This window comes from Talpa europaea, assembly GCF_964194135.1.
Source record: "Talpa europaea genome assembly, chromosome: 15".
NCBI lineage: Eukaryota > Metazoa > Chordata > Mammalia > Eulipotyphla > Talpidae > Talpa > Talpa europaea.
The window spans coordinates 42,991,124-43,003,614 of NC_140083.1; the positions used below are offsets into that span (position 1 = coordinate 42,991,124).

Here is a 12,491-nt window from a genome sequence, read left to right on the forward strand (position 1 = left end):
TTCACATTTAAAATATGTTTTAGAATAGCCATTGTGGCTGTAGTATCAGATATGAAAAATTAAACCTATTTGCCTACGAATTGGTAAAACATAGACCTGAATAATAATCTTCAAGAAAAAGTGTTCTAAGATGCTTCAGGAAAAATCTCGCATGTATTCCTCTTAGAAACAGTAATTTGATTAAATGCAACTAATGACAAGAATCATAGGAGATTTCAGATGACTATAAATGGCTCATCTGTGCAAATTATCTTCATGAGAGCTCAGTGTCTGGCCACATTAAGTAATGGACTGCCTACGAAGAGAAGTTAAACAATACAAAATGTCTGTAAACAGCAAGTGGATATTGTTTTAAGAAAGACAGTCCATAAAGACTTGTAATGTTAGAATCTATCTCCTTTTAAATTATCATCTAAAAGTCCTATAGAGAATTCACCAGGGTGAAATGGTTCCCTGGAAAAATATATTCTTCTCCAACTAATTATTAAAAATGTTTTAAATATAATCATTTGGAAATATGCATAGAGATGTACCTCTATTCTTTTGAAGGTAACCTGTTGTGATGATTAAGAACCTCGGTCCTGGAGTCACACATCCATACTTACAATAATAGCACCTAACTTAGAGGGTTGTTAGAATTAAATGAGTAAATATAGAGGTCAAGTACTTAGCTCTAAGTACTTAGTGCAGAACATATCCTTGATAGTTTTCTATAATTATTATAAAGTACATTATTATAATGTGTATTATAATGTATAGACCTACTGCATGGGGGGTTTAAAACTGGGAAATATGTAAGCTAAACAGTTCCATATAAACAGGCCACCATAGACTCCCAAAGACAAGGAGTAAACATCTAAAAAGTCATATTCATTTTTACCACATTACTAAAAATCTGCCTTTCATTATTTGCTTAAGATTGAGTTCAAAAGGCCATATGTCTCTAGCAACACTTTATAATAATGCTGGTGCACAAAGATAGCTCCAAATACACATTTCCCCCAATTACTTAGTTACTAGGATTGTATATGACAAAAATAACACACCTCCCCCAAATTCAATCCAAAAATAAACATATTTTTTTCTTGTATTTCAAAAGGCAGATGAACAGGAAGGAATCTATCAGCTACAAATCATCAACAGTTATGTTTCTGAGTGTTCGTACACCTCACTTTGCCTAAGTCTGGTTGAATCACCGTGTGTAAGTCCTCTAAGACATGGATTGTTTCTTGATGGCAAAGATTGGGTTGGAGATCAAAAGGGAACTGTATAAAGGAGAAATGTCAATGAACCAGATCCAATTAGTGAAGAGATTCTCACTTTATATTACTTCTACAAAGCAAAATTATAACTTGTCAAGCATAGTGGAATTTAGTGTTTACCAGAAATGTTTTTATGTCAGACTTCATTAATGACGACAGAGCTTGTATTTGTTGAGTCAAAAATCAACTTACCCCTGGTAGAATCTGATATGCCTCACTATATTTTCAAGACGTATCTCTTCTAAATGTGTCTATGCAATAGTATATAAGCAGAGATTAATTCATAAAATAATTAGTATAATGGTCTTAATCATTTTTAATGGAGTATAACAGCCAATGAATATACTTCTCTAATTAGAATTCCACATATCTAAGGAAAATTATATCAAACTAAAGTATTTAAATAAGTGAAGCAAGGGGGGAAAATCAATAAATGAGAGATTCTCTTACCAGAATAAAATGATCCTAACATTTCCTTTCTTCCAGAATGCTCTTGCAGACTTTGCCCAGTCAGGATAGGGTTTGTCCTGAAGCATCATATCTGTGACCTGAAGTAAAGAAAGGGCCTTATTTAGTGTTTTCAGAAATCTTACATTAAGGTGTAAGTATGTAGATAATTCCTATTTGATTGAAGATCAAATAGGAATTTTAACATTAGAGTATATTCAAAAAATGCACTGCCTTCACTTAAAAACTTTAAAAACTCATTTGACTTTACATAATAAATGAGCCCATTTAAGTTCAGATATTGAGACTTTTTAAATATCAAAGGAGTTTGCTTTACAGGAGGCAGATACTAAGCTCTCCATAGAAACAAAGTACCTATAGAGCCTCCCCTGTGGCGCAGGCATTTGAGTGCAGTGCTGTGAAGCTGTCCACAGCCTCTGCAAGCCAGTTCGATCCGGCCAGCCGGTGAGGATCCCACATGGCTTGGCAGACCTCTCCTGTCTCGCCTGCTGCTCCCCTCAGCAGTGTATTTCAGTCAGTCTGCCTGTTCTGTTCCCCACTCTGTCTCTAGTGAATACTCTCACCCTCCTGCGAATCTGGCCTGTACCCCGGTTCTTGTGTAAATAAATAAATTAAAATCTTGAAAAAAAAATATTACCCCATATTTTTCAAATATTTTCAGAAACCCCAAAATCCAAGTATTTTCTGGTAGGTCTAGATATTTACCTATATCACTAGCCAAAATAGCACTTAGGGCCTCCCTGGTGGCGCAGCGGGTTGAGCGCAGTGCTGTGAAGCTGTCTGCAGCCTCTGCAGCGTGGATTCCATTTCCCACAGGCCAGGGAGATAACTACATGGTGCGGCATGTCTGGCCCGCTGCTCCCCTCAGCAGTATTTTCAGTCCATCTGCCTGTTCTGCTCCCTGCTCTGTCTCTGGTGAATTCCCTCACCCTCCCACACCTCTGGCCTGTACCCCAGTTCTTGTATAAATAAATAAATCTTTAAATATATATATATATAAAATTGTATCTTCTCTCCTTTTTTTCCTTTCAATATTAATGAGCTACAGCACTAGAACCCTGTTTTATTGAAATTTGATCTAATTACCTAGAATTTTCTCCTTGTCATTAGTAATTCTATCCCTTCTTCTGAAAATATTCTACCTCCATTTCTCACATACATAGATTTTTGCCACCTTCTAAGTCCTAGGTAAAGTCCTTTACCACTGTGATGAATTAATTGCCCCCCAACATAGCTCTCAATCCTCTTTCTCGTGTTACCTATCACTTTCTACCTTTTACCTTGACTTATTTATATTCAGTTTTTCTCTCTGCTAGTTTATAAAATCTTGAAAGCGAACATCTATTTTTGTACTCCTGCCAATGTCCAAGGTTCTTTTATATAAATTACTTAAAATATTTGCTCAAGGAAGAATTGATGAAATGAGTTAGGATATCCAAGTTCAAGTTCGTTTTTAAAGATGCATTAACAAAGTAAACACTGCATCGGTCACATCACCTATTAATAGTTTCAGCAAATGTCCAAAGTACCATAAATAGATAAAGCTTCTGACATTGTGTTTAAGTATAACTTCCAACACTTCCAACACTGGCCTGGGCTTGATTTGCTGAGTTTTTTTTTTTTGTTTTGTTTTGTTTTTTTTGTTTTTTTTGTTTTTTTTGATTTGCTGAGTTTTAATCATCCATGATGAAAGACTTGATTCAGCGGGGGTTCTTTCTGAACTTCCTCTGCAAGGCACATCAATTCTCAAGCAAGCTGATCTTGTTGGGTCATGTGGTGTCGAAGAAGTAGTCTCTGAAACTTTCACTGGGGTATCAAGGCTTTACACACTCACACAAGATACAATTAGAAGAGTGGGGGAGGAGTCCAGTCACCAGGAAATAATTTACCTTAATTCTTTCTATTCTCTCTCAACATCATTTCTATGTAGAGAGCTCTCAATCTTGACTTGGTTGATGAGATTCAAAGAAAATTCATTCACCTTCAATGAGTAACCCTGAAGATTTACACCAGTTCTATCTAATTTAGGTTTTACAATTAAAAAAAAAAAACAACTAACAACCATAAGTTGTTTAATATAAACTCTTAATTTTTTTAAACTGTTAATTACTTTGATAAATATGGAAGCAACTAATATTAATCCTAAAAGCAATAAAACTTGTTTTACTTAGTTTTAAGAGGAAACTTGCTTATTGATGATTTTCTCATTTATTTGTTTTCTCTTGACAGTTTAGAATCACAGGATTTTATTTTCTCAGTCAGACTAATGCCTATACTAATCGAAACAGACTCATGATACTTATCAAAATGAACAAAGGGGAGATGAAAAAATAAAAATTAACATGAATCAAGTGAGTTACATTGTTACCAAAAATGAATGAGGAAAAAGTAAAGACATTAAAATCCATAAAGAGATTTATGGATCATAAAGTCCCTTGAAGAAAAACTACTATTCTTCTAAATACAACAATTTCATCCACTATTTCTCCATACCATTCTTGAATAACTTCTTGTGTCAAATTTTGTTTTTATAAAACCTCAAATTTAAGTTAATGGATACTCAAATGTTTCATGTTCTCCCAGCTCTTTAAAAGATTTAATTAATTCTGCTCAGCAACAGTTATGCAGTTTTAAAAAAAAAATCTGCATGATAATAAATATTTTCAAGGAACAAAATGATTACTGGATGGATTTTATTCAATTTTCAATGTTTTCTCCGGGGAACTTTCTGGGAAATACTTATTATATTTTCTGGTAGAAGGCAATCTGCTGTTATATGTCCAATTATTACAGCAGTGTGTTTTGCAAAAATGACATTCAATTCAAGCATAAAGGATTTTCTCAGGAAAATGGTCAGATACGGCAAAACAAAAACAAAAACATTTTCTTCCGATGCCAGACATTTGCCCTTTTTCACCCCTTGTTTCAACTCTTTATAAGTCATGGCGTCAGATCAATGTCAGGTCACTTGCAGTTAAATTGACAGGAGCAGAAACAGTCATTAAAGGAACACATTCAATAAAGAAAAATCCAATTACCTTCTGAGTTAGAGAAATCAAATTCATTTGATATTAGTCAAGGACAGTCTTTGTGGGAAAATGTGTAGAAAAGTGAGGATAGAAGATGATGTAAAAAGGTTGCTTTGCAGCCGGAATACAACACCAAACCTGTTGATGCATTTTCCAGAGGAAGATTATGAGAATTTGAAATTGCAGATTCTGCATTCTGAACAGGGAGAAATTTAACTCTTTGTATCTCAGAATCATTCCCTTCCATTTTTCACTTCTGTAAGTCTTTGCGCAGAACTCAGAATTTCATCAGGGTCCTTAACAAGTATCTTGTCAGGTGGTTTTTCTCAACAGAATATAAACCAATTCAAGCCAAGTGTATTGGGCAATCTGAACAAGGACATAAATGTTGGGATTGAAAACTCAGTAAATGATATAAAAGCAATAGATTCCTGGATCTCCCTGGTGGCCCTGATCTCAGTGCTATCACCGCTACGGCCTGAGTTTGATCCCTGGCCAGGGAGCTGACCCCCAGGTGCAGCAGACCTCTGTTTTCTCGCCTGCTGCTCCCCTCAGCAGTGGATTTCAGTAGATCCATCTGTTCTGCTCCCTGCTCTGTCTCTGGTGAATCCTCTCACCACCCCCCACAACTCTGTCCTACACCCCGGTTCTTACACACACACACACACACACACACACACACACACACACACACACAGGATTAAAAAAAAAATGGATAGCACTATTTAGTGAAGCACCATTTAAGAGAAACTATTCTATTAATAAACAAGTACATACATTAAGGATATTAATGACACATACATAATTTTCTTTAAATGCTAGCATGTTATTTTGCAACTTCTTTCTAGTTAGCAGAATATTTTGAAAATCATTATATACCTGAACATATAGAGCTGCTTAAATAGTTTCTCCTCATTTTTTCATCCACCATATTTTTCTCATGGGCATTCTTTTGAACTGTAAAAGGTTTATATTACTTTTATAATTAAACTTTATGTAATATGTGTCTGCTACTTCTTTAAATTTTTTTACTCCCTCTTATGGGTATTAACAAAATTATTTTGCTTCTTCTCCCTCTCTCTTTTCCCCTCTACCACACTGCTGTACTTATTATATTACTTTTTTATTAATTTTTGACTTTTTTAATATCCTACTTGTATTTTTTAACCATCCTTCAATAATATCATCTTTCTACATCTATAAAAGATGAGAAAAAATTAGAATAATATACTATTATGCCACCTATCACTTCTGTGTTGTTAGAGTTTGGGAATATTTCTCATTCTCATTTAAAGTTAGAAGCTACACAGTTCTTTTTTTTATAGCTATATTTTAATTCTGTTAAGGTTTCAAGCATTTTACAACATAGAAGAAAAATAATATTCATGCACAAGAAAGATGTTAAGGAATTTTGTAAGTTTAATGCCATGTTTTTCAATGCTTTCTAAGGTATTATCTCTATTTTTAAAATAGATCATATCTTTTACCTAAAATCACCTTTCCCATAAAAAGGTATGCATCTCTCTGCTGAAATTAAAACTTTTTATCAATTGTATTTACTAATCATTTTCTTATTTATTCAAGCCTAATTAACTGCAAAAAAAAGTTTCGAAATTAAAGACTGCCTTTGTGACTTAGGCGGGGAGAGGAAGAACTAGAGCCAAAATAAGGGAGGGGGGTGCAATTGTATGGGGAATATAACCAAAATGAAAATGCATACATTGTACAAAGATGAAAAATTATGTAAGAATTTTATAAAATAAAATATTTTTAAAAAACACTATAATTGATAAAGAACATTGACTTCCAAATCTTTGAAAGAAGCTACACATTTCTTTTAAACTCAATCCTAAAATAAAGTGGACTCAATGATCTTTACCAGTAGCACTTCTAGAGTTTTGGCTTTATGTCCAATGCCCACACTTTGTTCTATAATACAATCTTCAGGAAGGTTCATGAGAACAAGACAGCCTACAAATTGAAATAATCAACCAATTCAGCAAAGTAGCAAGCTATAAAATCAACATATAAAAATCAGTTGTATTCGTATATATAGACAATGAGGTAGAAGTGGAAAAAACATTTTAAAAATATGCCATTTATAATCACACCAAAAAAAATAAACAGGAGATGTTTACAAGGTAATAACAAAGGAGGGACCTGTACAAAGAAAAATATAAAGGCATTGTTAAAGGAAAATAGAAGACACAGATATCCCTTGATCATGGATTGAAAGACTCAACACAGCCAAAACACCCATGCTACCCAAAACAATATACAGATTCAATGAAATCTATACTAAAATTTCATGGCATACTTTAAAGCAATAGAGTAGAAACTGAAATTCATATGGAAACCCAAAAGAAAACTAAGAGCCGGAGAATTTTGTCAAAAAAGAGAAAGAATGGGCATTATACTTCCAGACTTCATCTCTCCTATAAAGCACTAATAATTAAAACAGAAGAGCACTGGGAAAAAAAAAAAAAACAGACATGGAACAATGGAGTAGAATTGAAAACCCAGAAATAAACTGACACTGATATGAAAAGTAAATATGTGACTAAGGAGCCAAGAACATACATTGGCATAACGACAGGCTCTCCATTAAATGATGTTGGGAAAACTGGACAGCCACTTGCAAAAGAATGAAACTATCAATAGATCACTATCTTATACCTTATACAAAAATCAACTCAAAATGAATAAAAGACAGGGATTTAAGACCTGAAACCAAACAATACATAGAAGAAAACATAGGCAAAACACTCCATGCCATAGGCTTCAGAGATGTCTTTGAAGTTCCAGCTGCAAGTAAAACAAAAAGGAACAGAAATAATTTGGACTGCATCCAAATAAAAAGCTTCTGCAGGGTGAAAGAAACCATAACCAAGACAGAAAAACACGCTATTAAATGGGAGACAATTTTTGCGTGCCATAGATCTGACAAGGGGTTGATAGCAAAGATTTACAAGGAGTTTCGTACAACTCAATAAACAGAAAACAATTTAATTTATAAAATGGGCAGAAGGCCTCCCTGATGGCCTAGGGGTTAAATCTCAGCACTGTCAATGCTGCAGTGTGAGTTGGATCCCTGGTCAGAGAGTTGACTCACATGGCTCATCAGACCTCTCGTGTCTTGATTGCTGCTCCCCCAGCAGTGTATTTCAGTCAATCTGCCTGTTTTGCTTCCCACTCTGTCTCTGGTGAATCCTCTCACCCCCACCCCCACCCATGTGGCCTACAGTTCTTTTATGCATAAGTAAATAAAAATAAATCTTTAAAAAAATGGACAGAAGAGTAATGTTTTGTTTTTTGATTTTTTAAAAATATATTTTTCCATAGAAATGGGGTGTAGGCCAGAGGTGCGGGGGTGGGGTGTGAGAGACAGCATGGGGAGCAGAACAGGCAGATGCACTGAAATCCACTGCTGAGGGGAACAGTAGGTGGGACAGGAGAGGTCTGCTGCACCATGAGGGTCAGCTCCCTAGCCGGGGGATCAAACTTAGGCCCCAGTGGCTAGCAATAGCTTGATAGCCCTGAGACTGAACCCCTGTACCACCAAGGAGGCCTCCAAGAAATATGAAATTTCTATTACCAGAATTACAGACTCCTCTGAGTCTCCTCCTAGACAATACAGCACCTCTCCATCTCCCTCTGGCCTCCCTCCCCACGGCAGCCATGGGTACCCACTATTCTGACTTTTATTTCCAGTCTATCTTGAATTCTACTATCATTGACTTGTTTTTGCCTCTTTTTGAGTTTCATGTTAATAAAGTCATAAAGTGTGTAAGGAAATAAAATACACAAAATAAACATAATGTGAGATTCTGTAGGAATTTGAACATAGGCATTTTCAGATTTTCTTAGAGATGATTTTGAAGAGAAGTTTGGATTTATATTCAGCATATGTGGTAATATAAAATTTTAATTAGGTTATCTGACTACCCATATTTATTATGAAATTAAAATGTGAAAAGTATTTAGTCAATGGAATGCTAAGTATTCTGTAAAAGCATTTAGCAGGTAGAATTTTCATCTTTAAAAGACAATAGTGATGATTGCTTAAATTTGGTAGTCTTCCATCTCATGAAAATCATAACAACATAAGCCAACAACAACAAATGACTTTCATCAATTTATGAAATCACTTCCTAAACACTTAATAACAGTCTTTGTAAAATTGTTATCAATACCATTATACTGTTAGAGGAGTATCTCTCCATCACTGAAATACTCTTCCTAACTTTGCTGATGACACTTTTATGCAGAATTCATTGGGACCTCCCTGGTGGCCTAGGGGTTAAGTCTCAGTGTTATCACCACTGTGGCCTGAGTTCAATCCCTGGCCAGGGAGCTGACCCAGAAAGGACGCAGCAGACCTCTCCTGTCTCGCCTGCTGCTACCCTTAGCAGTTTATTTCAGTAGATCTCTCTGCTCTGCTCCCCACTCTGTCTCTGGCGAATCCTCTCACTCCCTAAACCTGTGGCCTACACCCCAGTTCTTCTACACACACACAAATCTCTCTCTCTTTCTCTCTCTCTCTCTCTCTCTCTCTCTCTCTCTCTCTCTCTCTCCCTCTCTCTCTCTCTCTCTCTCTCTATATATATATATATATATGTATATACACACACACATATCAATTGCAAAAAAAGCAATTAGATGAGGTTATAAGTATTTGGCACTTACTAGGCACAAATAAGTAATAATGTCAAGTTTTAAATACTAAGAAAACCCATATTTTGTATGTGATTTGAAGCCCCATGGCAGTTCATTCAGGGACAGAATGGAAGTGACAATTTTAAAAGCAAACTTGTTTGAGGACATTTGTTTCCCAAAGAACTGTGGTTCTGGATACATTAACTTACCCATAGCCAGAACCAACATCAAAACATCTTCACATACCCAAGCCAAAGGGTGAGACTCTTATTATGAATAATGTGAATACTGACAATAAGTTAAGAGTCACTGGTCATAACCACAAAAAATCAACACAAACTGGAGAAGAGGAGAGGGTGCGGTGCAGGGCTTCGGTATTTCTTCAATTGTTCATTTTACTTCTCTAATCAGACTGATATAACTTGCTTATTCACGCTATAGCCATGAACCCCAAAATCCCTACTAACATCATCAACTCTGTAATAAGGCATCTGACATCATTTTTTCATATTTTAAAATATCATTATTTGATATTCCTACAACTTTCAATTCTCCCTTGTGCCCCTATACCCCATTTCTGAGAGGGCTGACAAGAAAACCCTGGTGCCCCTTCCCTTGGCACCAGCAGTAAGTTCAAAACCCATGCACGGAGCCCAACCTGGCATTGCTCATATCCACCATAAAATCCCAAGCCAGCATCTTTTCCTGGCTCCATCATTCATTTTGGACCTGTTTGGGAGCCATGCACTCTCCAAAAATTTCATTATGTGAGGGATAAAGTGTTTCATGTTCTTTTGGCACAAATGTGACATCATCATTCTCACCATCTGAACACATTTGCATGAGGATCCATCCTCAAACTCTGGAGTGGTGACATCGTAACAAACCTGACATCATCGTGATGAGTGAAGATTTTGTGATAATTATCACTCAAGTCTTATTTGGGATCCTACTTTTTTTTCTCATGGAATCTTGGCATTGTACAATGCAAATATGTCCTCATTACCCACCAGTGCTGCAAAAGACCTCCGTGAACTGAGCCATTCCATCATGGAAACTTCCTGAATCACAAACTCCATGCATCAAAGATTGGTAGTATGAAAAGCCAAAAACTAATGTTGCATACACTATGGAGACAGCAGAAGTTTCAGCTGTAGCAACTATACTCTGAACATAAAGAAAAACTCTACAAAATGAAGAAGATCTAAAGCAACTGAATGAACCCTGCAAACATACTCCCTGCCAGAATGTCAGTTTCATGATTGCAGTGATCCTGTCCATTTGGGCCACACATCCTCTACTATTGTATCTAGGACACGGAAAGATTTCAGTGAACAGCTACTGAATGAATGAGAAAAGGTAAGTGAATGAATGGGTGAACACAAGGAATCAAGAGGGGCATGGGAGGCAGAACAGACCCATGTGAAAGGCTGGGATAAGCATCATGTTCCAGGTAGCCTGGTCAGTGGCAATATTTAAACCCTTTTTTGGGACCAATGGTGATGCTGATGCTGACAGTGGTGACTAGTGGTGATGTTGATGCTGTACTGCTATAGCAGCATATGGTGACAGTGTATTCCTTTCCTACACAACCACGTCCCCTCACTACCTGAAAAGTAGGAAAATTCAGAAGATGTAAAATTAAGATGCTGAAAGAGGTAGAAATGGTCTTTGTCAACACCTAGCAAAACAAAAAACAAATATGATTTCAAACAAGAGGGATATGAAGCCCAAGATGCGTGCTTACATTATACATACACAGTGCATTTCCTTTATTGTAAATTTATTTACAGATGAGCTCAGTAAGGACATATTAAGGACATATCTCAAAGACTGAATTGTGGTGTATTTTCACATGCTTATTTGTGGTGTTGACATATTGTACAACTCTGGGGTGAACCCTCCTTAGGCGGTGTTTCTATTTTGTTGGTACTTCTGCATCCATTGTTGATAGCATGATTTTTTAATCCTCTTTCAGCAGTCACGCTATAAAGAAAAAAGTCTAAATTGCTTTTCCTTGACACTAGGAAAATACTGTGCTATATAGGAAAATATATGTAATTTTGCCTTTTGGCCGCTCCCTCACCCTCATCATATGCACCGTATCACATACACAGCCACACATATATGATCAGCCTCTCACAACATAATTTTCAGCTGAAACAAAAAGAACCCTGGATCCAGCCAGAAGGAATTATACATACTCAGCGAGGAACATCAGCTGAGTATACAATTAAGTAAATGGAAACCATGTATGAAAGTTCTCTAAATTACTTAGTGATACCATGAATGAATTGCTATAGAACGTATCTGGAAAATCACTGGCAACATCTACCGGTAAACATTAAACCTGGTATGTGTTCTACAGCTTTTTAAAAGCACAACAAGGCTTTCACAAAGCATGAATATTAATGCACCTCCTTATTATCTCCAATGATAGCCTGCACTGCTTTTGTGATGTATTGTACCTTATTGCCGGGTCCCGGCTGATTTACAATGAGTCATGGACTGTTTTATTATTAAGAAAATTGGGCATGTCTCAGAATATAGAAGTATTTAGGGAAATATTCCTGAATCACCTGAATACGGAAATATACACAATCAAAAAGGACCTTCCCAGAAAAGGTTTCAAATACTGTTAACAAATGCAGAATAAATATGATGTACCCCCCGTACAATTTACTTTCCACCACATTGAATTACAATTTAGACTAAGAGGAAAGAATGGGACTTATTACTGGTTTTTCTGAGCAAGAAATCAGCAGAACAACATTTATACCATCTTCTGATGTGCTATTCCTTATGTTAGCTGAGTTATCATGATAGTATTGATGACAGTAGCCCAATATTACATTTTTAAGCATTTATTTTCTGTCTTATGGCTTGAAACAAGTAGTAGTTTTCAGTATTATTCCTTCTCTGTATTGTTAACATATAAAAGTGATTGTTATTAGAGAAACAAATTATACAAAATATACCAAAACACATTGGCTTTGTAACTTAAATATATGAATGGAGAGCCAGCTGAAGGGAAGTAAAAGGACATTTTCAGAAATATGATTATAAAAACCACTGT

General features: G+C 35.9%; 1 protein-coding gene across 3 annotated transcripts in view; it reads right to left on the bottom strand.

Moving 5' to 3' along the window:
* Positions 1 to 12,491, bottom strand: part of TMEM117 (transmembrane protein 117) — a gene marked incomplete at both ends in the record, with an annotated part of 437,683 nt that overhangs the window by 172,826 nt on the left and 252,366 nt on the right. For all 3 annotated transcript variants that reach the window (XM_084254763.1, XM_084254764.1, XM_084254765.1), the window contains one exon: positions 1,713 to 1,810. In XM_084254763.1, coding sequence (XP_084110889.1) covers positions 1,713 to 1,810 — 98 coding nt within the window. The remainder of the gene's footprint in view (positions 1 to 1,712; positions 1,811 to 12,491) is intronic.